General features: G+C 54.6%; 6 protein-coding genes across 6 annotated transcripts; 4 read left to right on the forward strand and 2 right to left on the reverse strand.

Moving 5' to 3' along the window:
* Positions 1 to 900: 900 nt before the first annotated feature.
* M406DRAFT_238095 (uncharacterized protein) lies at positions 901 to 2,079 on the forward strand (the record flags this gene model as incomplete). The annotated part of the gene is made up of 1 exon (XM_040916072.1): positions 901 to 2,079. A coding segment is annotated over one exon (1,179 nt), but the record flags the coding sequence as incomplete, so codon positions are not given.
* Positions 2,080 to 8,607: 6,528 nt separating this feature from the next.
* M406DRAFT_334822 (uncharacterized protein) lies at positions 8,608 to 9,375 on the reverse strand (the record flags this gene model as incomplete). Its single annotated transcript, XM_040920975.1, has 5 exons — positions 8,608 to 8,782; positions 8,821 to 8,854; positions 8,947 to 9,002; positions 9,170 to 9,218; positions 9,318 to 9,375. The coding sequence occupies 5 exons, from the start codon at positions 9,373 to 9,375 to the stop codon at positions 8,608 to 8,610; spliced, it is 372 nt and encodes a 123-aa protein (XP_040771123.1).
* Positions 9,376 to 12,367: 2,992 nt separating this feature from the next.
* On the forward strand, positions 12,368 to 13,631 carry M406DRAFT_358516 (uncharacterized protein). The gene is made up of 4 exons (XM_040923921.1): positions 12,368 to 12,505; positions 12,576 to 12,648; positions 12,716 to 12,896; positions 13,036 to 13,631. Exons 1-4 carry the CDS (start codon positions 12,377 to 12,379, stop codon positions 13,433 to 13,435), a joined length of 783 nt encoding a protein of 260 aa, XP_040771124.1. The 5' UTR covers positions 12,368 to 12,376; the 3' UTR covers positions 13,436 to 13,631.
* A 1,187-nt stretch (positions 13,632 to 14,818) lies between these two features.
* M406DRAFT_269494 (uncharacterized protein) lies at positions 14,819 to 15,193 on the reverse strand (the record flags this gene model as incomplete). Its single annotated transcript, XM_040918011.1, has 1 exon — positions 14,819 to 15,193. The coding sequence occupies one exon, from the start codon at positions 15,191 to 15,193 to the stop codon at positions 14,819 to 14,821; it is 375 nt and encodes a 124-aa protein (XP_040771125.1).
* A 1,513-nt stretch (positions 15,194 to 16,706) lies between these two features.
* Positions 16,707 to 17,083, forward strand: M406DRAFT_75694 (uncharacterized protein; the record flags this gene model as incomplete). The annotated part of the gene is made up of 2 exons (XM_040925892.1): positions 16,707 to 16,728; positions 16,803 to 17,083. The coding sequence occupies 2 exons, from the start codon at positions 16,707 to 16,709 to the stop codon at positions 17,081 to 17,083; spliced, it is 303 nt and encodes a 100-aa protein (XP_040771126.1).
* Positions 17,084 to 20,358: 3,275 nt separating this feature from the next.
* Positions 20,359 to 22,607, forward strand: M406DRAFT_296790 (uncharacterized protein; the record flags this gene model as incomplete). Its single annotated transcript, XM_040919275.1, has 4 exons — positions 20,359 to 20,514; positions 20,622 to 20,679; positions 20,782 to 21,488; positions 21,690 to 22,607. 4 exons carry the CDS (start codon positions 20,359 to 20,361, stop codon positions 22,605 to 22,607), a joined length of 1,839 nt encoding a protein of 612 aa, XP_040771127.1.
* Between the last annotated feature and the right edge of the window lie 239 nt (positions 22,608 to 22,846).

Consider the following 22,846-nt stretch of genomic DNA (forward strand, 5'->3'; position numbering starts at 1 on the left):
CAGCACTTCACGGGCGCACAGCAGACGACGAACTGGAACGGACAGCAGGGTCCTTACGCGCAGCAGTTCAACCATGGTGGACAGCAGTATCAGAATTACCCCCAGCAATTCAACAACGACGTCGGTCAACATTCCCAGAGCTTCTCACAGCAATGGCCTCAGCCAGGCCAACCAGCGCAAGATTTCCAACACGGTGTGAACCTTCAGCAGATGGACGAGCGCGGTGAGCCCTCCACAGCTGGTCAGCAGTATGCAGAGCAAGGTCAACAGGAGTCGTCGCAACAGTTCCACGGCGCAGATCAGGACATTGAGATGGGCTACGGTGATGGTGTGAACGATTACTACAATCAGCAGCAAGAAAACTACGATGATCATGTCGAGAACGAGGCAGATGGCGATGGTGACGTCGAGATGTCAGGGGCGCTCCTGAACCACCCGCTCTTTCACGACGCCATCGAGAAGATCAACGAGTTCAATCGACAGGCCAATCTTCCCCTGACCGACGAGCAAAAGGCAAAGCTCGCCACCTACATGGCCATGAGGGAGCAAGAGCGGAATCAGACGAGCAAGAAGCGCCTCGCCGCCCTGGGCGACGCCGACTTCGAGGAGGACGCGATGGACGAGGCAGCCCGAGCCAACAAGCGACGTCGTATTCATCCTGCGTCCCACGACTTCTACAATGACTCCCAAAAGGTCTACCTCCAGGGCCCCCCCAACCGACCTGAGCCCGAGGTCATGGGATACGACTCTGTCTTCCACAACTTGTCCGGCTCCGCCCTCGACGAAGCGATCCTGGGCCTGTCCTCCGAGTTCGAGGGCCACTTCTCGGGACGAATCCTCAGCCTGGCCGACAGCGAACCCGTGCACAGCGGCAACAACCCCTTTGTCCCAACCTTCCGCCTCCTCGAGTCCCTCTGCTCCAACTGGTGGCTCATGATCGAGGTGACCAAGCACCTGAGCGTCGAGGACATAGTCAAGCTGTACTCGGTCTCGCGCACCTTCCACAACCTCGTCAACTCGCGCTTCCAGTCAGCCATCGCGGCGTGGGCCCAGCACAAGTCCCCCTCGGGCTGGAACGTCTTCTACTGGAAGTGCTACAGCAAGTATACCATCCTCGACCCGGAGGGAAAGACATGGGAGAAGGACTCGAGCCTCATCGCCTCCATCCCGCGCCCACCCTGGGCCAGGCCCGAGAAGACCAAAGCCACGCAGTGCGAGGTCCGGCGCGTGCCGGGCTTCAAGTACCTGTCCATGCTGGTCGAGCGCGAGACACGCACGCGCGACATCCTGGCGTGCCTGGCACGCGCGGGCCACCGTCTCCCAAGGACGATGCACATCACGCTCAAGAAGATGTGGATGCTCATGGACATGGCGACCAACGCGCTGCGACGCGCCTTCATCCACAACACGGAGCTGTGGACCGAGCGCGACCTGTACAACGCGCAGATGTTCTACGTCAAGCTGCAGATGCGCTTCAACGAGCCCATCTTTGGTCCTGGTAGTAGGGCCCTGGTCGACACGTTCCTCGGCGCGCGCCAGGGCTTCACCCCGCTGTGGCAGCTGCTGCGGCGCAAGAAGTACACTCAGCCCGAGGAGGTCATCCAGCAGCGCCTGCGGTACTTTGTCAAGCCGGACGTGATCCAGCACTACCTCGTGCTGGGCGAGGCCTTCTTCGGCGTGCACCCGTCGGATCTGGGCGAGGAGCACAGGGAGGGCTGGGGCGCGGGCTACCTGCACCTGATGCGGCCCGACGAGCTCGTCGTCGAGGAGTGCGTCCGCCGACAGCTCGACATGAAGCGCCACCTGATCCACATGGTCTTCTGGGGCCACGTCGACTGGCGCCGCCGCCGCAACCTGGTCCCCACCGAGGAGGAGATGTACATGAGCGACGACGAGATGCCGCCCCTGCCCAAGAGCGGCAAGTACAGCCACACGGGCATCTACGGCCGGTGCGGCAACGTGCCCTTTGACTACGACAACTGGCAGCCCAAGCACGCCATGAAGGCGCGCTGGGCCACGCTCACGCGCGAGGAGAAGCTGGCCGTCGTCCAGGACGACAACGACGAGGAGCTGCGCGCTCTGCCGTTCGAGGACGCCGACGATGCCTTCTGGATGCCGTGGAACCCCAACGACAAGGCGTACCCGGATCAGCCGGATCCCAACTCGGGCATGGACAATGATGATGATGATGACTCTAACTCTGTTGAGGGAGAGGAGGAGGAGGAGGAGGAGGAGGAGGAGGATGAGGATGAGGAGATGATGGAGGATTCGCAAGAGGAGCCGAGGGACGACGACGACGACGACGACGACAACGCTGATGATGATGATGATGATGATGATGGCGATGCTGACGACAACGACGACATCGAGAGGGTTGAGGAGGTCGAGTACACGGTCGAGGACGACCAGCCCCTCCGCCTGCCCTACAGCATCACCGACCCCGACATCATCAACCGGTGGGCCGACATGGACCCCTACCTGCAGCGAATGATTATCGAAAACGAGGCGCGCCTCGACAAGCAGGACGAGAGGGACGACCGGGCCGTGGCAATCCTCGTGAGCGAGGAGAACGAGCGGATCGAAGCCTCGTTTGGTTTCGAGGACGAGCAGGACGCGCAGCACCCGACCGACGGCGGCATACCCGGCCCCTCGTGGGCTTCTGACGAGCAGGCCCCCAGCTACAACTACCAGTACCCCTCCATCCAGGACCCCTTGCTCCTGTCCCTGCTGCGCCAGTACGACCGCTTCTCTCCCGAAGCCTTCCAGCGCACCGGCGCCGACTCGGACGACGGCGCCCAAGACACCGACGTAGACTCGGATGACGGCGCCTCCACCTCCTCCTCCGAGTTCGACCCCGAGAACCTGACCGACGACCAGCTCAAGGCGCTCGCGGACAGGGACTACGACTCGGACGAGCTGGAAGGGTTCGACTACGACAAGTACAAGAAGTTCCTGGATCGGGTGGGGGACGACGGGACCCGCGAGGACGGCGAGAAAGAGGGTAAAGGCAAGGCTGTCGCGGTGGAAGAGGACAGCGATGAGGACATGGTGGCGCACGAGAAGGATGTGGATGAAGATGACATCCCGTTCCCAGAGTATGATTTCCGGAAGTTCTGATCCTGGTTGCGCTGGGGAAGATGAGGAGAGGAAACGGGAAAGCATACAAAAGGGGTGATGAAAGGAAGATGAAAAGGAAAAGGGGGGAAAAAAGAACAGGGGAGAGAGAGGGAAAGGGAAAAAAAACCCCAAAAAACCACAACAAAACAATGGTGTGGTGGATTGGACCGACCACTCTTGTGGATAGGCGGGTTTATTGGGTTCAAACCATGTGTGTACGTACATACGTGTTGTTGCCCCCTAAGGACTATGATGCGAGTATTTGACGTGGAAGGATGGGGGAGGAAAGAAGAAGAAGGAAGAAAAGGGAGAGGGGTTGTTCAGTGATGGATGGCTCTACTCGTCTTCCAAGACGAGAACCCCTTCAGGCCAACGACACCGACACCGTTTCTCTCTTGAGATCACGGTCTGCGTGGGGCTGGTTGGTTTGATTTGGTTGGAAAGATCAAGTCTCTTCACAATGGATACTGGGGAAGAAAAGAAAAGAAAAACTAAAAATTTGGGGCGTTGGCAAAGAGAAGTGGGAGGAAATGGATACTTCTCCTCGCCTCTTTTCCTTGGTTGGGAAGATAAGATGGCTGTGAGGAGAACGAGTCCATAGACTCTCTACGAAAAGGAATCAAAAAGACAGTGACACTACAAGGCCACAACTTAGAGTACATTCATTCCAGCCTCGTCAACAGGCACCGTTCGCGGTCTTGAGATCTGATCTGTACAGAAAAAAACATGTTTTGTCTCTCCCCTTTTTGTTTATTTATTCTCACATTGCCTCCTCCCCTTTTGGTGCCCTCCATGGTATCTATACTATCTGACTGGTTTCTCGCGTGCAGCTTTTCGACCTACATAGTACAGAGAGAAGTCACAAGACAGTTTTACCACTGCCACCGAAAGAATATGCCAGCGCGCCCCAAGGTATCGTGTCCTCATTTGTCTCATAGCATTCGTCATATCATCAAAACATTCTTGATATACCCTTTTCCAGCCGGGCCCGAAGGAAAAAGAAAAGCAAAGGAAAAGGAGAAGAAGAATAGGAACAAGCCTGTGTGTCTTGGGTATATCTAGTTTTCTGTCCCTTTGCCGTCGTAGATCATGACATGTGTTTTTTTTTTTTCCCCTTTCCTTTGGTCGTACCGATATTTTTCTGGCTATATTTCTTTACAGTATGGTCTCACTGGGCAGACAGGGCAATGTAAAGAACATAGGCCCTCAGATCTGGGGGTTCTGTCGATCATCACACACGATCCGGGATTAAACAGACCATCATCACTCGATCCGCTCGACAGACTTGCCCTTCTGCTTAATATCCACAGTCTTGAGCAGCTCACGCAAGCTGCCTTCAGCATGGCTTGAGGCTGTAGGGGCGCCACCTGGCTGCGTCGTGGCGGCGGCATTTGAGAAGGCGGCCTTCCACGGGACCCAGTGGCCCAATCCGGACATCAGAGAGGTCGAGGCCTGTGGCTCCTCGCGTGGCGTAAGACCCTGGAGGAACTGGGTTACGGTCTGATCACTGCCCTCTGTCGAATCCGGCTGGCTGCCCTGGGTGGATGCATCGCCAAACAGCTCATTAGGCGTGGTCCGTATCTCCAGGTGACTGCTGGACGTCTGCGGCTTGGAAGGCTCGCTCACTAGAGCAGCAGATGAATTCCGGGGCGAGGCTGCCTCGCCTGCTGCTGTCTGGTTCTTAGTAGCATCTGCAAATATGATGGCATTGGCGAAAGACTTGGATCGCTTCCTGTTCAGGTTCCTGGAGGAATCGTCGTCATCCTTCTTCTTGGCAGCATCATCACTCTTCGAGCTTGTGGTCGGGGACCCGGACCCGTTTCGACCTGGCTTGGACGAAGCGCGACCACGCACCTGCTCTGCAAGCTCTGCGGCCGACTTCTTCTTGGTCTTGTCCTCCTCAGAAGACCTACTCGAGGACATGATGGTCTCCAGCGTACTGTATGCTCCGCTTCGGCGGCGACCGTGATGATGATTACCCCGTCGATTTCGGTGAGACTTGCCGCCAGGGTTGTTGTTCTCGTCGTCGTCGTCCGACGGTATGGCTTGCAAGGTTGGCCCGCCCTGGCCGTGATTATTGTTTTTTGCATGGCCTCGCCTCCTCGTCGACGAGGACGGGACGGAGCTGACAAAGGAGGAGCCCGAACCGTGGGGGGCGACGTGGACCTCGTACTGGTTGCTCAAGCTGTAGCGCGAGCGGGCATAGATCTCGGCGATGCCGTCGAGGGCATTGTCCATCTCGCTCGACTGGGCCTGCAGGTTCGCCATGATGGTCTTGAAGGAGAAGGCGTCGTACGGCGGCAACCTGTCTACCGGATGTGGCGCCTCGTCCTCCCCCTGGCCGTGCCGCCAGGGCCACGGCAGCTTCTTTTTGGCGCTTTCCCGAGCCATGTTCAACAGGCCACCATTCTGTCGGGACCCGGCGGGTCGGGAGTAGGCAGGCGGGGAGACGTAGGAGACAGAGGTCGACGTGGTCGAGAGGGTCCCGCGGCGGGCAGAGTATGAGTGGGAGCGTGAGTGCCCTCGTGAGCCGGGCGGGCCGCTGTAGGTCCTGACAATGACGGGCTGCGAGTAGGTGGTGTTCTGGGCGCCAGACGACTTCGTGTACTGGTGGCGCGCCACTGGGGAGGGGAAGTTGCTGTTGAGCTCACGCAGGGCAGATGTCCGGTTGGCTGCAGTGCTGTCGTCGAGAGGTATGGGCCTGCCCTCGGCAGTGGACGGCACAAGAGACGTGACCGAGATGTTGCTGCTGACCTGGAAAAAGGGAAAGGAGAAGGGGAGAGTCGACCTCCGCTGGGAGGACTTGGGCTTGGGAGGAGGGCCAGCTCGGGTATCACGGGGAGGAGCAGCAGCAGCAGCAGCAGCAGCAGCAGCACCAGCAGTACCAGCAGTACCAGCAGTACCAGCAGTACCAGCAGTACCAGTAGTACCAGCAGTACCAGTAGTACCAGCAGTAGTAGCTGCAGTAGTAACTACAGTGGTGGCAGTGGAGGTGGGCGCAGGAGAGGCAGCAGAAGACGACGACGAAGCGGCGTTCTGTGGCCTGGTGAGGCAACCAGAGGGTGTGGGTGCATGCAGGTGATGACGATGAGACGAGGTGGTGGTGGCGGTGGTCGACTCCGCCGGTGCGTCTGGGTCTGGGTCAGGGTCCTGATCTAAGTTGGAGGCGTGGAAGGTGGTAGAGGAGGGATCCGGATTGATGCGGGAGGGGAATTGAATCGTATTCATGTCTCCACCCTCTGGCGCGTGTTCGCCTTGGAGAGGCTGTCGACTGTGTGGCTTATCATATATGTTGAAGGCGGTGGGCGTCCTGTCAGGTGAGGACTGGGACGGGATGCGGGATGAGATGTCCTGCCGTAGCACCTATGCACGTCGTATGTAAGTCGTGCTCGGTCGTGGATCAGGGGTCAGGGTGCGTGTGCGTGTGCGGGATGCCAGTGCGGATGCTTGTCGTAAAAAGGGACACACACACACACACAGAGAGAAGAGAGAGATAGAGATGGGGGGTAAAGGGGGGCGGGGTGGTGGTGTGTCTGGTCTCTCCCCCAAATCGATCCCTGGTGTGTCGACAGACCAAGGAGGCCAATCCAGGTCGCAGTCGCAGCCGTAGCAGCAATCGCCAGTCGTGCCAACAATGGAGTCGAGCTGGAACTGAAGGATGCGCGCGAAGTGACACTGCCCACTGCTTCTCGAGACCTGCTGTTACCGTATCCTGCAGATTCGTAAGAGGCAGAATCAAGAGAGACAGCAGACAAAAATGTGAGTGATCTGATTTAGCCGCAAGAGACAATCAATCAACCGCAGCGATCGAGCGTCATAGTCGCATCGAACGCAGTGTCAATCCTGTGGCACCCCGTGGTTGGGAAGAGAGCTGTATGTCTCAGATGAAGCAGGCCTCGATCAGCTGGAAGTCCAATTCCGGAAGGCGATTGATGGAGGACTGGGCGAGACTGTAAAGGTTGGTTCTTGTTTTGAGAGGAAAATCAAGATCTCTGGTGCGACGGGCTGATATTCGCAATTTGCCTCCCCCCCCTCTTCTCAAGGGAAAGTTTGTCGATCCGGAGAGGCCACTCTTCCACTCTCCTGTCTCTCTCGACTTCGCGTTTCTGAGACGCACGGCAAGCTGGTGATCGCAAGACGGTCGTAAGTCGGGCTTCTTCTGCTGCAGGACTCATGGAATCGTGGGCTGGACTGAACAGGACGGGAGGAGAAGAAGAAGCAATGGAATAAAATTTAAATAAAAGGAAAAGTAATGATGGCCAGGCGGCGTCGACAACTTCTCACTTCTTCTGCCTTCTTCGCCTCGATTGCCTAGTGTCTCTCTCTCTTCTCTTTTTCCGAGTGCCAGCGCAGCAAAATCTCTGGTGCCGAGAATGAGGAGAACGTCGAGAGTTTAGGGGTGCAGGTCGCCTCGAGCTTCATTGGACGACGGCCGCGACGCCCTCTCCTGCACCATGCAGACAGTCGTGGCTGCTGTCGAGAGGCACGAACGAGGGCCCCCCCAGCTACGTTAGTGCATTGGATAGCTCACCCCTGCTCGACCTGCCAGGATGGACAGGGATCGTCGAGCAGTGCGGGGGCAGGAGCGAGAAGCACTTTGCGTGGAGGGCAAGAACAAGAGCCAAGAGCAGGGGAAGGAGAACCCCCAGTCTGTCTGTACACGAAACATGCCGTTAATATGCTTCACGGTAACGATCAATACCAGCCTGACACAGTTTGCCATGTATCGGCTACTTACTTTAAGTACTCAGCACCTCAATTCTCAACCCTGTCCCCGTTCCTTTACTTCTTTTTTCTTTCGTTTCTTTTTCCTCTTTTTCTTATTCTGGAATTTTTTGCTTGTGGAGGGGGGGGGAGGGGCAACGACTAAGATACTTTTTCTTCTTCTTCCTTCTTTTCGCACCAACACCCTTAGCTACATATGCCAATACAACGACGTGTCGAGTAATGCACCAATAAGCATACACCATCCATCCATCCATCCAAGGGGGTTGTCTCTGGAGTACTAGTAGAACGCTTCATGCTATCCCTAGACCTGCAAAGGCCTTTCGTGCGTATGACTGATCCTTTGCTAACGTCTAGCCTCTGATGACGGCGTTGTCGTGCAGGCACTGCTCCATGTAGAATCTCAATTCACTGCTACATGGTATGTCCTCCATGGCTGGCAAGTCGAGTCACACTCGGCAGGCAGAGGCTCATCGTGTCTCAAGCCCGGGTTTGAGAGGGTTTCGTTTCCCTTCTGGTCTTGGCCTGGCCACTTTCCCTGTAATCGTGGTCGAATATCTGCAATCTGGTGCTGCAAGATACTCTAGTTGCGTTACTAGGTTTCCCGCGCTCCAAAGCAATCTATGCTCAGGGAATCATCATGATGAAGGGGCCGCCATGTTCCTAACTTGATATCCCCGCCGGCCATGAGAACACAGATGACGTTCACTAGAGGGCTCCGAAGTCGAAAGAAAAAGGCTTTTCCACCCGCCTCCCGTCTGGTTCCTAGACCTTGAGCCCCATCGAGTGGCCCGGCGTACTAGTCCAACCCAGCTCATCGACCATATCCCTCCTCCACTTCGCCATGATCATGAGCCGTGTGAGTCCTGGGCCATAATTCCCCGTCAGCGGCCTGAGGGTGCGCGATATTCTCTTGGTCATAGGCATCCCCTTTACGTGTCTTACCCCCAGCATAAGTAGCCTGCGGATAATACCCACCTTTGACCTACACCCTCGAAGACGTGGCCTGATCCTGACCCACCGGTCGAGTTGTCGAGCCGGAATTGCGCATGACCTTTTGGCTTGCTCGCCTTCTCTCACGCGGTGTTAGGCGCTTATACTCACCGATGCCTGAGTAGTAGAAAATGATGAAGAGGGCGTGGACAAGGCCCGTACCCCATCTGCTTGCATATGCACTGGTCAGTCCCTAGGGGGAGAATAAAAGAGAAACAAGGAAAACGACAACAAAAGCAGAAACTGCTAGAGCCGCCAGCAGGCGGAGAGAGAGATCAGGAGCAGCGTTGTCCATATTGAACCAAGCCAGAGCCCAGGAAGAATTGATGCTTACAACCCGATGATGGTCAGTGCAATGTTGAGCACAAAGTTCCTGTCGCAACCTGTGACGCATGCAACTGCACAAGGCGGAACTGGGCATCATAGACACCACGTGGATCAGCCGAGGCATATAGAACGGGGTAAATTGGGCGGCAACCTACGGAAGAACGCTAGGATGCTGAGGAGAGCAAGCTCAAAACAAGCGCGTGTCTTGGACATGTCGAGAGCAGTCGGGCGACTCTGGGATGACGCGTGGAGAACCGGGCCGGCATCGCCAGTGGTGCGAATTCGAGGGATGACGAGCTCAGAATCAACGCATTTGCAGATCTCGTCCAGGGAGAAGCATGGGATGAAGAGGTACTGAATTCCTAGGCCCAATGAGGATTTTGTGTTATTATTGTTTGAGGTACTCGAGAACGATATTGCAAGGTCGCTGTCATCTGTGCGAGGTCAACGTATGGTCTAAACAAGAGGGGGAGGATAAAGCTTCTCTGCATTCAAGCAACATGGCAGGAAACACGGCACAGCATTACCTCACGCTTGAGAGCAGGGACGACGAGCGCTACAAAACTGAATCCCTGTTGGGAGGAAGTTGCGAGAGACATCAGGAATGACAGTTCTGACTCTCGCGAGCCGGGATTGAAACTCTGCCCTCTCCCATCATAGCTGCATAAACCACCCCGCTCGAGGGATGCCGCCACCTCCCGTCCCCCTTTTGTCCTTCACTGAGAGGAGAGAAATTAAGCCAATTTGCTTCTGAGGGCGGTTGAGATAACGGCCTTGAAGACTACCACGTGGATAGTGCCTCTGCATGTCAGCTAAGACACATTCCATCGGACCTCAAACAGGCAAGGCGCACGTGTTGTCGCAAGACATGCATGGCCCGCCAGAAGAAGGAACCCGGACCAAGAAGTACGACAAGCCTCGCCTCAACAATGGGTTCGAGAGGGTGAGCCAGCCATCAGTACGAGGCAAGCATGGCCCCGTGCAGGTAGGGTAATGGCACCAGCAGGATCACCAGATGTACTGCTCTCCCAGTGGTCTCTGCCTTGGCCTGTGCGCCGCGTGGCTTTATCGTCAAGGAAGGGAGGGATTTCTGCTGCCGCGTCCTGTCCTTTCTCGCCTTGGGCTTCGAACCACCATTTCATGGGCTTCCAACCATCACTCCGGATTTCCCGTCTCAACGTACTGACAACGACTACGATGAGACAGAACTATGTCTGCGCTTATCTCACCATCGTTAGAAGTGAAGAGAATGACTCAGATCCCGTCAGCAATCCACTTTGAAAAAGTATCAAAGGGTGTTCGAATCGCCTCTTTGTATGACAAGGGTGCGAGCCCGCCCGCCACGTGAAATCCGCCGTTCGCATACGGATTCTCTGGGGCAATCAGACCACGTATGCATACAAGGACGAAACCGGCGTGGACTTTGTCCCAATGGTTCAAGGCCCATGTTGATAGGGAGGGTTTCCGGAACTTAGGCCGCAGAAGTAAGTCAGCCAGTGGAGGCTGGACACGGGAAAACCAAATATCAAAAGAAATGAGACTATGGAACAAATAGTCAGATCAACTCACCCCTTTATGATGAGCATGCCAATGCACGAGTGAAACGGCGAGACCATACAATTTGGGCTTCTAGATCCCTTCTACACAAGCGAATCCTCCCTCGATACCAGAATAAGTGAAACACGCGTGCGATGGCGCGCAGTGCTCCTACTAGTACCCTGGCCGTTGCTCGTTGTTGCCACGTGCTTTCAAGGGGCCAGGTTGACGGGGGATTCGCGTGTGTGCGGCGCCACGTTAGTCATTCCTAGCACGACCAAGACAAAAGTCTCACTCGTCTCAGAGGGGGGACGGCATGGGGGCGGGGGAGGGGGGTAAGATGAGCCACCAAGGATGTGAGCGATCGGGCGGCCTCGCTGTTCCTCATTGCTTTTGCGCGAGATCGCCCTATCAGGTCCTGTCCCTTTGGTTTTGAAGCCTCGCCTAAAGCGCCCGCGATATTGGCGTGGAGCTCCTAAGCCATGTCGGCAATACTTTGGCCGTAATTGTACCGTACATCTTGCTGATTCGAGGGACCCCGAGGGCGTCTCGATCCCGGTGCCAGCTGGGAACAGAAGAGGCTGATCCCATGCATGAACCATCTGATTTGTGTGGCTGGTTTTGAGGACGCCCTTGACCGCTGAGAGACCCAAAAGCCGCTCAGAAATTGCACAAGCACGCAGACGGGTGAGATGGTGGCAGAACGCCTTGCAGATTCTCGATCTCCTGTGGTTGGCCGCGCACGAGATCCCGCCGGGCGAATGTCTTGGTCGGCACCACCTTGGGCACGACTCTGTGGACGCCACTAGGTACACAAGTTGCGGAGGTGCGAGAAACAGCTCGGAGAACGCACCGTACATGACCTTCGCGGGAGGGAAAAGTTGTCTCTGGAAGGTGGTTGAGGTGGTTGCGACCACCGCCCGAAGAGGAAAAGACAATGACTTACAGCCCAACCATCAGCTGAAATAGTCTGGAAATCTGGACTGGGCGATTTGGTAAAATCACACCCCCCTTCTTGGAGAAATGAACCTTAGAGTAAACAGACATCTAAGTGCACAGTCATTCTTCATACTGTGCTAGATATCAAATACCTGTACCTCATCAACTGACTGGGTCAGCTTTAAGGAGCCTTAACATTAGCTGCTGCTAGCAACAGCACCAGAGCTAGCTCCAGAGTAGTACATACAACCTAAGTGAAAGGAATCAGTAATGAACATCTCATACATACTCATCTCCAGCACAGGACATGTGCTCACATGCAGTGCGCTTGTGACAGGGCTGCGGGGCGGAGTGGCTGCGGGCGCAATTTACAACATATCTGTTATAAAAGACAGTGTGGGCACCGTGTGAGATAACCTGCCAGATACGGCTAGAGTGGTGGGAGTCTGGTTGATTTCTCCAAGAGGCGGGTTGATTTTACCAAATCGGGACCGGGTGTCAGCGACCAGTTTTAGAGGACCGAAATTGCTTTTGGTTCTTTGGTCTCTTTGATATGCAAGGGAGATAAAGGGAAATACCGAGAAAGCTCCAAGGGATGTGCAGCCAGTTGGCGTCAGGCTGTAGTTGGGGGGGTGCGTACTATAAAGTGGCCAGTCGTCGCCACATATCGCTCGATGACGTTCTGGCCCTCTTCAACTTCTTGTCCTTCGATTTTCTATACCACACCTTTAAGAACATCATGGCGAGTTTCTTCCAGAGTATCCCGGGCATCGGAAGGCTTCTTGGCTGGAATGAGGCAGACGTGAAGAAAGAACAGGCCCAGGCTTCTTCCCCTTTCCCAGACTACATGCTGGATGCAGACGCCGTTGTATGTGTCTCATATGTCTGAGTCCCCCATCGTGATCTTGGAGTCTTGGCTGACGATTGGTGTTGGGCAGGCCAAAGACAACGTGAAGTGGCGGTTCGGCGGTCCTCCAGATTACCGTGTAACGAGGCAGATGTGGGCGACAGGTATGACAGTGACAGACTCCAGTATCTACACCAGGCCTTCCAAACCCATCTGACGAACACCAAACAGAGAGGCAGTCCAAGCATGCGCCCGGTTCGCTCGAAGCCATGGTCGAGAACCTGGTGAAGAATTGGGAGGTTGAAGCTTCCCACAAGCTGGATGTGGCCGAATGGCGGACGGTCGACCCCGAGAAGTACACCTTCTCATGCAACGGCGGTGTGCCCCAGGACGCATCACACATGTTGAAAGTGTGAGTGAGCAATGAGTTTCCCTCCATTCCTGCCCTTTCATGTCCTCTCCCGTCGCTCTAGGGACGTGTAGGACCCTTCTTGAATGACCGCTTTTCATTTCGCAGGGCAGCCAGATAGCTAATAGGAGTATGATCGCAGGGGAACATACAGCGCTGTCATAGCACCCAACAAATACTATGGCCCCAGTTTTTCTGAGTTTGATGAAAGCCACAAGGTCTTCCGGGATATGATGCCAAATTTTGCCTGGGAGGTCTTGGAGGTCTACAGCGGACCACCAGTTGTGGTGTGCAAGTGGCGCCACTGGGGTTGGATGAAGGGCGATTATGTCGGCAAGAACGAGGACGGGGACACAGTGACAATCAAGGCACACAACCAGGTCCTAGATGTCCAAGGGTTGACGGTGGCGAGGGTGGATGACAAGTTCCGGATCACAAACCTTGAGATATGGTTCGATTCGAACAGCATGTTCGAGCAGATGAAACCGTCTGAGGAGACCATGACGACGAAAAAAATGCAGTGTCCCCTGGGGTTCAAATGAGCAAGGAGGAGCAACTGGTCGTTGGTGGTAGGATGTCATTTCGATGAGGCGCTTTATCGTTCTCTAATCCACTTATTTTGAAGAGGGGGGGGGGGGCCTTGTCTCTACGCTTGAGGAAGTTGTCAGCGCGGTTTTCTTCAGTGTGCCATTCACAGATACGATTCTTCAGATTTAATGCGAGCACGACTTCTTTGTATGACCGTAGTATAAACCCATATCGACGTTGACTCGACTGTGCGCAACTTGAATGCAAAGTCAAGTTCTCTGACGGGACCGTCGAGGCGCGGGGTTTTCGACCCTCATCACAAGCAGGCTCGGGGACATGTCATTCTCGAAAGACCGTGCCTCACCAGTGAACATACCATTGGGAGAAATATATCCTCAACATATGACGGTGATATACTCGTCTCGCAAGGGCATTGAGCTCCAGGTACTTCCCCTCTCCCCGTTCATGGTGGATCAAGAGGCTGAGCCGGAGAGAAACAGACCTGATGGAGAATTCTGCGCCGCTGCATGCGTGCGATAGAGCCGCCGTCAAGTGCAGGGAGGAGAGAGTTTGAAAGAGCTATGGCCATTGAGGCGGTGAAGGGTGGTGAGTCTGGTTCGAAATGTAGGTGGACCACGAATTTCGAAACCTAAGAAAGAGAACAAGCTTGGTGAGATTTCTCCGAGTCCTGATAGCTCCTTCAGTGTTCGGGGCAGGAGTTGCTTACATAAACAAGCGTATAGCTCTTGCTCAACGGAATCTCACCAGCCAGCGCTTCGACGCCATAAAGTCTCCAATTTGCACTCGAAAGAGTCACCATAGCGATTGGGGGCGCGTACTAAGGCCACGTTTTCGTGCCGAGAAGCTGAGTTCCGGATGATTTCTCCGCATGGTTGTCGGGTGACGACTTGGGTTAGCGTTGAGGTAATTGCAACGAGGAAAGATAAATAAGAGGGGGCAAAAGTTGACAGCTCAGAAATATTCCTAATTTCCTGCCATTTTGTAAATAGGGCGCACCACGTGAAATCTTTTCTGTATCGTGTTGAGCACGCCTGGACCTCGAGCCCTGTTTGCGTGCTTTGATTCTACTGAGAGCGTCGCCATCGGCTTGAGGTTTGCCCGCGTCAAGATATCAGGCATGGAATATAGGGTCGAGTAAAAGAGGAAAAGGCTTATAAGTCCCAAGCTGAATACTTAAGTACTTAGATAAGTCGTTGCTTCCAGGGATTGAACGTCTGTCTCCTGCGCTTCGCCTCCGAGGTTTGGCCTATCCCCGCCGCTTCTTCCTCCTCCTGGCTTGATTCTCCCCACCCCAAAACTGAATCTTGTCCAAAATTGATCCTTCATGATCCCACACGAAAGTACACATTGCACGTGCATCCTCCATTGCCCAGGTGCTATTTGAGAACGACAGGCTCATCATCATATGCACCCTCAACATCCCAAGGGAAGCCCTTCCGCTCAAGATCCTCCTGCGACTTCTGCGTCGACACAACCACCACACAGGAGTATTCGCTGGCCTGCAGGCTGACCACGCGATAAAATCCCCGCGCAATATGCTTGGTCACCTGCGTGATGGCAGTGTGGACCGACTCGTTCGTGCCGGTCCTCATTATGGTAAAGTCGGATCCCGCGTTGATGTTGATAAAGATGACGTCGACTTTGTAAATGACCATGCCTTTGGGTACAGGTCCGGGCCCCCAGGCCGCCGGATTCTTCGAGGGATCGACCTCGTATGTAACAATCTCTCGGTTGGACTCGGAAGCGGACATGACCGTTGGGGGATCGGATGGGGGAAATTGATGAAGATGTTGTTCTGTCTTAGGTAGGCTAGGTAGTTTTGAAAAGATAAAAATTGAATTGAAGTTAGGAGTTCATCTACGCCGACGAACAATAGGATGGGATGGATGGGAGAGTAACGGTTCTTAAATAGTGATCAAGTCTGGAAAGCTTCCCCATATTCAGAATTCTATAATTGGCCCTAAGGCAGCTCGCCACGCTCAGCTCTTTTTCTGTATACAACGTAAGTCCACTTTGGTTGCTCTGGGATCGTATTGTTGGTTCTGCTGTCAGCTTCAGACAGGTGGGACGACCATAGTTGTGATTTACCCACTTTCGTTGCTGCGTAGATGGGCGTTGGTTATGCTGTCATCAAGCGCCCCATATCTTTAACATGTCAGTAGTCACGCGAAAAAAGATAGCGAAAAGCGAGTCTCTACTAGTACTCTGGCCGTTAAGGTAAGGCTCAGAATGTACTCAGCACTTCTCATGTGGGGAGTTAGCTCTAACCGTTGCCGTGCAGGTGATCAATACTTGGGTAGTCCTTTTGCCATAAGGGTGCCTTTGGTGACCAACACATGTTGCCGGAATTCTAATCTGGTGATGCTCAAGGAATTGCAAGTGTCGAATTGGACTGATGGTTTTTGAGAGTTTCCAGACAGTCTAGACGGCAGCTCTCGCAGAATGACTTGGCTGGACAACATGCGATCTGATAGATGTATTGATCCTGTTATCCACATTGTGGCTGGTTCTGTATCCATCGTCTCCAGCCTTGAATGGGCCCAACTCCACCATATCCCACGAAATTTACTCAGACTTCTCAGCCTGGACGGTTTCGCATCAACGTTGTCATCTTGTTTGGGAGCATACTCTGAATGAGCATGCCATAAATAGCTCAGACATAGAAAGCATCGTCGACCACCTCAAACGTAGCCGTAATAGTGCCCCATTCACGGTACAATTGCTGATTGACCCCTGGGCAGATCATCATTGATGACAAGCAGGATTCTGGTCGAATCACTATCACGTTGTATGTACATCAATCTGTTTCTGAGGACTATTATTCACGCGGAGTCTATACCTACCTTTTGGTAGTAGTTGATGAGAGATGGGGTACGAATATCTAAGACGGCTTCTAGTCAGCGACCAGGTTCTGTTCCACCGGGTGTCTGCAACTCCAAGACTCGACTCTGGAGATGTGGTAAGACAATTTCCGCAAGTTATAGACAACACAACGAGCGGACCACCGTTATGATCAAGTATAAGTAGAATGCGTCAGGCACCTCTGTAAGGTCAAGATGAACAGTAATATCTCCAATCATCTCATCACTCATCTATCCAGTTCACATTCCCAACCTCCGACTCTCGAGTTCGCCTTGTCCATTCGATAGTCTCCTGGTTGCAATCTCAAGCCAGCTCCTCTGTTCGATATCAACCATTTGCCTATCACATCCAGCCAATTTATTCCTCGCTCTTTGCCTATCCTACATTACCTTATCAACCACGATGATGCCCTCTTTCACCAACGGTTAGTACAAAGCCAAACCGACTCAAACTGAAGACTTTCGTGTCGAGTCAATGAGACTGACTTCCCTTACACAGCGGTCGTGCTCGCTCTTTGCCTGGGCGCTCTCCCTTCGACTTTCGGGAGCCCTACTGGCAACAGAGAGATCACAGCGAGGGCTAAATCGTATACCGTCACCTGCCCGGCCGTGACCAAGGTGCTTGGCGGCAAGACTGAGACCATCTTGACTGCGGCTGCGGCCAAGACCAAGTGTACTGGCGCGGCGTACGGGTATAACTGCAACCTCGAGGGCATGATTGGATGGACGGAGAGGCCGAACAAGGAGGAGTGCGGCGGGTGCAAGTGCTCGCTGGTGTGAAAACACACCTTCAAGCACAAAGGGGTCTCATGAAGAGAAAGAAAGAAAGAAAACACAGAGAGGAAGAGGGGGAAAACAGGTTTAGCATTTTCTGTGAGTAGGAAGAGCATTAGGGCATTGATTGCTCAGACGTGCAGACAACGTTGGAATGGGGTTGGAAAAGGATATAGTACTGAAATGAGAATTACCTGGTCCTGGTGGCCTTGAAAGCATTAAGACTTTGCCATTCATAGTAGCGGCGGTGGGTGCACAATACTTTCAGTACGAATGAATGGCTCCATTAAGTAGTTATGTTGATTGTGTCTTGCAGGTGCACGCGTGTGTGTCGTCAGTGATAGCCATCTACTGAATCTATGTGATTGGTAATGAGCACATGTCCCTATACAAGTAAGTGCTTAGTATTCAGCACTTCAGCTCGGATGAGACGAACACACGCAATATCCCAATTCTAGAAGCGTATCATCAGATACATACCTACTCACTTGAGTTTTTGAAGTGGCATAAAAAGTAGCTGCTGAGAATTAGCAATTACTGTGACGAACCGGAAGCATTGAAACAAGTCAAAAGGCAGTTTCGTTTTAAATACTTCCGTCAGCGATGAGACGACTTCGATCTCTCTAAGCACTTGAGTATTTATTATCTTTCCCAGCCATCTTTCAACCGTCCGGCCAGGTACCTTCGAAGCTCCGGGCTGACATTCTGCCGGTCGAGAGTGGTTAAAAGGAGGCGGCAAGTAATGATCCGAGCATGCAGCGTTGGGGTACTCGAGGCCCGTCCCCGAGGCCCACTCCAGGTCCTGGTTGCTCGAAGCTGGATTTTACTGTTACACTCACAAAGCCATCACCACTATTGATTAGAAATCTATGGGTAACGACGGATTTAGAGTGGTGACTAAATATTGACAAGCCAGGCTAACATGATTTTATGGTCAGAAAAAGTTATTTCGCGCAAGCTCAAAAGTAGGGAAAATGTTCGACTTAGACTCTCCCGGCTGGAATGTGCTTCGGTGACCCGACAAGCCTGAAGGAAGAGCAGGGGACCCCTTCGCCGGTGAGAGAGAGGGAGAAAGAGACAGGACCTCACTCACCTACCTGAACCCTCTGTGGACCCTTCAGAGCAGTTAGCTGGCTCAGCACGGCGTGGCTTGATTGGACTCAACAGACGCGGGAGGCGTGGGGTTCTGGAAGCACCGAAGATCAACTTGCAGCGCTTCGGTGCATCGGAAGGGTGAGAATCCCTCCCAAAGGTCGCAGGATTGTGCAGTATCATGCAGCAGCGTGGCATGGCGTGCTCTCCGGAGGGGATGCATGGGCTTACTCTGCAGCCGGAGCGAATCTGGTTGGCTTCCAACGCAAGCACCCACTGTCACACTGCTTGACAACGTGCTGCATCTTGCAGTCGGGACGGTTTATTGGACGAGCTGCTGTTCTGTGTCGACCATGTTGTCGGGTCTGTCCACCTGTGGCTCAGGCTGATTCCTCATTGGCATCGACCATCTTTTATACGTCCAATGGGCTATCATTGATTGGAATCAGGTAGATGGGAAAAGGGGACATGAGTGATCTGAGACGCGTGCTCGCGAGGTGACCATCGACCCTGATCTCACACAAACGCACACTGTACTCTGCTGTACTCTGGCATATAAAAAAAAGGGTGGTGGAGCGCGGAGACTCGGGAGTAAGGGCGACCTCGGCACCCAAGAGGAGATCAATGTCCCTGCACGCGCATACGCACATACCAAGCACACCGCCAGGGAACACACTTCAGACTTCAAGCCTGCGAAGCGTTATGAGATAGGAGAGAGAAAAGATAGTACGATCTTTCTGCTGCTGAAATTCGGGAGGTTTTCGAGAGATCATCCTCCATCGTAGCTCATTCGGACTCCTGGGATGAGGGGGGAGGAGGAAACCGTGGGGGAGCGACAGGCCACGCTGACACCGCAAGCTGGCTGAACACGAACTGCAGGGAACAAGGGGCTCCATCCTCACACGTCACGTCTGCTTTCGTTGGCCTGCAGACGCTTGGCCAGCAGATGTGGGTGGTAGTGGCGGTGGTGGTGGTGTTTGATGGGTGTTGCTGGTGGTGGTGTGTACCATAGCATCATCTCCTGGCTTTCCGCGGCAACGTGGCTGGCGTCCTTTTTTTCTTCTCTTTTTTTTCTTTTTCTTTCGTCTTTCTTTCTTTCTTCTGTTCATGAGTCGGGAATGAGGCGTCAATCGCACATTGGGTCGCACGTCTTATTGCACATTAGGCATCCAGGCGGACTGATTGCCCTGTTGGCAAGACCAATGCATTCTTTTGCATCATCATCTCCTTCAGTCTCTCTCTTTTGGAGGGCCCAGTTTTGTTGATTCCTGACCGGGAGGAGAAAGAGGAGAAGAACCCTACCAAGCAAAGGCAGGAGAAAGAGGAGCAAGGGCAGTGCGACGTTCCGAACCGGATGCTCCAAACTCCACTTCACACACTGCCAGCGCTGTGCCTGCCCAATCTAACACAACAACGGGGTTGGCCCGCGGGAGGGCGACAGGGGTTGCCCACCTTTCCAACGCAGGAGCAAACGCTCTTCGCTGGTGCCATTTTTCCGCTTGAACTCCTTTTTGCTCTGACCTGGTTCTCGACCTCTTCTCAGTCTGCAACCACCACACCACACCCACCTCCTCGCCACCTCCTCGGCCTCCTCCTCCTTCCCAGCCATCCAAGAAGAGGGCGTACGAGGTTGAATGCAGGTCAACCCCCCCCGGCACAGTCCAAGTTCTCGCGAGTCCCGTCAGCTCGTCAACGGCTTTTTGAGCTCAAACCCTCGAGCTCTGCTCTGGTGGCTGATCGACCAGCCCACCCCCCTCCCTCGAAAGAAGAGAACACATTAACAGGAAGTCAAAACGGATTCCAGCTGTACGTGTGAGCGCCATCTCTTGTTTCTTGTTCCGGTTCTCGACCTTCCTCCTCGGCAGCTCTGCGGGACAGACACTCTCTCCTTGACATGATTCGACCCCTGCAATATCAATTGCTGTTGGGTTGGGACTTTCAACAGGGCCTCACTTCTGCCACCACCATCACCACTACTACTACCAAGTCTGGCCTTCTATATGTCGTACTTTGCTGCTCATGGCTTGCTTGTCCTCTGTCTAGAGCAGAGACTTGCCGACGGCGGTTGGCGAGATGTCGTCAAGGAGGCTCGTTGCGTTCCAGCTAACGTCACTACAGCGGGACCCCCCCCTCAAGTTTCGAGACCAGCTTCCTGTCGCGCCTGACAGGAGCTTACGACTACACCCGACATGGCAGCACTCCCTCCTCCCCCACCGCCGTTCGATCGTTACGTCGTCATCCACGTAGCTACAACATGCGATGAACATGGTGTCTACGTTACAAAGGACTCGGCCGAGGTCATTGAGATTGGCTGGATCCTGGTAGACGCGAAGACTCACGAGGAGGTAGGCAATTTCCCCTTGCATCCCGACTTGACTGCTCCTCCTAAATGGAGGTCACCGTCCCAATTCACCCTCGGCACAGAGCTAACACAATTGGTCCTGACTGCTAGCTACACCACGAAAGTGTGCTTGTGAAGCCTGTCAACACCCCAATAACCCCTCTCTGCAGTAAGTTTCGGCGCCACTTTCACCGTGCACAGGCACAGTCCATTCCCTCCTCCTTACTTGCATCGAGGACATCCCAGCTAACCATTTTCCGCCTTCGTATAGCGAGCCTGACGACCCTGACATGGGAACACGTGAGAAATGCTGGTAGCTTTAGGGACGCCATCAACCGCTTCGACTCGTTTGCTCAGGAACAGCTCAACTCGCAGAACCTCGACTTCGTCTTCGTCACCTTAGATGCGTGGGACCTGCGCGTCCAGCTCCCTCGGGAGGCTCGCGACAAGGCCGTGGTGCTGCCTCCGTACCTTCAGCACTCACGGACCTTTGACCTCCGAACAGAGTACCAGAGATGGCAGCAGCATCACCCTGAGTCTCTCCCCTTTGGCCCGTCCTCGCTGGCCAATATCTGCGCGGCCCTGGAGGTAGAGGCCGTTCAGTCGAGTGCGCCTATCAAGCACAATCTGCCTTTCCACCTGCAGGCCCTTGCTCCCGCCTCTCCTCGCCGCGCCATGGATGAGGCGGTCACTCTGACCCGGGTCCTCCGTGGTCTCATCCGCAAGTCACAGCCTGCGAGCGAACATCCCGATGTTCTGACTCGCCCCATGGACGCCCGCGCTGATGTGAGGGCCTTCCTTTCGGAAAGGTCCAAGGTTCTTCATATGTCAGGTCTGCCTCACGATACGACGCAATCTGAGCTGGAGAGCTGGTTCACCCAGTTTGGTGGCCGCCCTATTGCCTTCTGGACTCTCCGTACCCCGGAACAGCACAAGCCCACGGGCACCGGATTCGCCGTCTTCTCCAGCCACGAGGAAGTAAGTTGGTTCAGTCCCCTCGCGCCGTCGGATCCTCAATTTCTTGGCGTATCTCGCTTGGACACCGCCCTCGTCTACCTGCGGCAGGCCCGCGTAGTGCCACATCCCCTGCCCCCCTCCTCTCCCCTTAGGCCCAGTGGCACTTCGTTCCCTATACATGACGACGCATGAATCAGGCTAACCGACGTCCTACTACTGCAGGCAGCTGAAAGTCTGTGCATGAATGGACGGGCTCTGAACGAAAAGGCGATTGAGGTCTCACCCTCGTCGAGCCGGGTTCTGGACCGGGCCCAGGAGATACTGACTCCGTTCCCTCCTAGCAAGAACCGACCCCGACCTGGCGATTGGACATGCCCCTCCTGCGGGTTTTCCAATTTCCAGCGTCGCACGGCCTGCTTCCGCTGCTCTTATCCAGCTGTCAGCGCGGGCCCGACTGGCGACATGGGCTATGGTTACGGCTACGGGCCGCCGGCCATGATGCCGCCACCTCACCACGTTGGCCATCACGGGCATATGGGCCATGGTGGCCGCATGGGAGGCAGTGGTGTCGTCCCTTTCCGTGCAGGTGATTGGAAATGCGGTAACGAGGTCTGCGGATACCACAACTTCGCCAAGAATGTATGTTGTCTCCGCTGTGGTGCCAGTCGCCACAATGCGGCTGTGGTTGCCGACTCTGGGTACCCGACGCCCATGGACACCCCGTCATCATACAGCATGAGCCAAGGATCCATGGGGGGCACCCCCGGGCCCGGCCCTTTTGGCGGCGGCAGTGCCTTTGGCTCCGGAGGTGGCTATGGCCAGCAGTTTGGCGGGCCCCCCAGCACCTACGCCCTGCCCTCTGGTATCGGTGGAGGCGCTGCTCCTTATCCGTCCCTCAACACCCACTTTGGTCCGACTCCGGGGTCGCACTCTGCAGGCCCTTTTGACAGCCGCGCCGCCGAAGCCGCTTTCCAGTCCGCACAGAACGGCCCTGCCTCGGCTGGGCCCTCCAACAACTTCTACAACGCTGGCGAGAGCGACCCTTTTGCTTTTCTTTCTTCCGGAATTGGCGGACTCACCGTCAGCGGCAATGATGGCCGACAGAACGGCGGCGGTGCACCTGGCAAGTCACCGGCCTAAATTTTACATGTACAGATGCCAGATTGGCAAAAAAAACACACACAAAGACCTGTTCGAAAAAGAATGGTTCTGTTTCACCTTGTGCCTATATTTGGGAATGACAACATAGAGTCAAACATCTTGTGGTTCGAAGCCCGGGGCAATGGGTGGCTGGCTTTGGGGAACCATTTATGGGTACGGTGGGAGGGGAGTACATTTGGCATTCGGGTGGTGCTAAGGATTCAAACGGGTTAAAAAGC

This window comes from Cryphonectria parasitica (genome assembly GCF_011745365.1).
Source record: "Cryphonectria parasitica EP155 unplaced genomic scaffold M406scaffold_10, whole genome shotgun sequence".
NCBI lineage: Eukaryota > Fungi > Ascomycota > Sordariomycetes > Diaporthales > Cryphonectriaceae > Cryphonectria > Cryphonectria parasitica.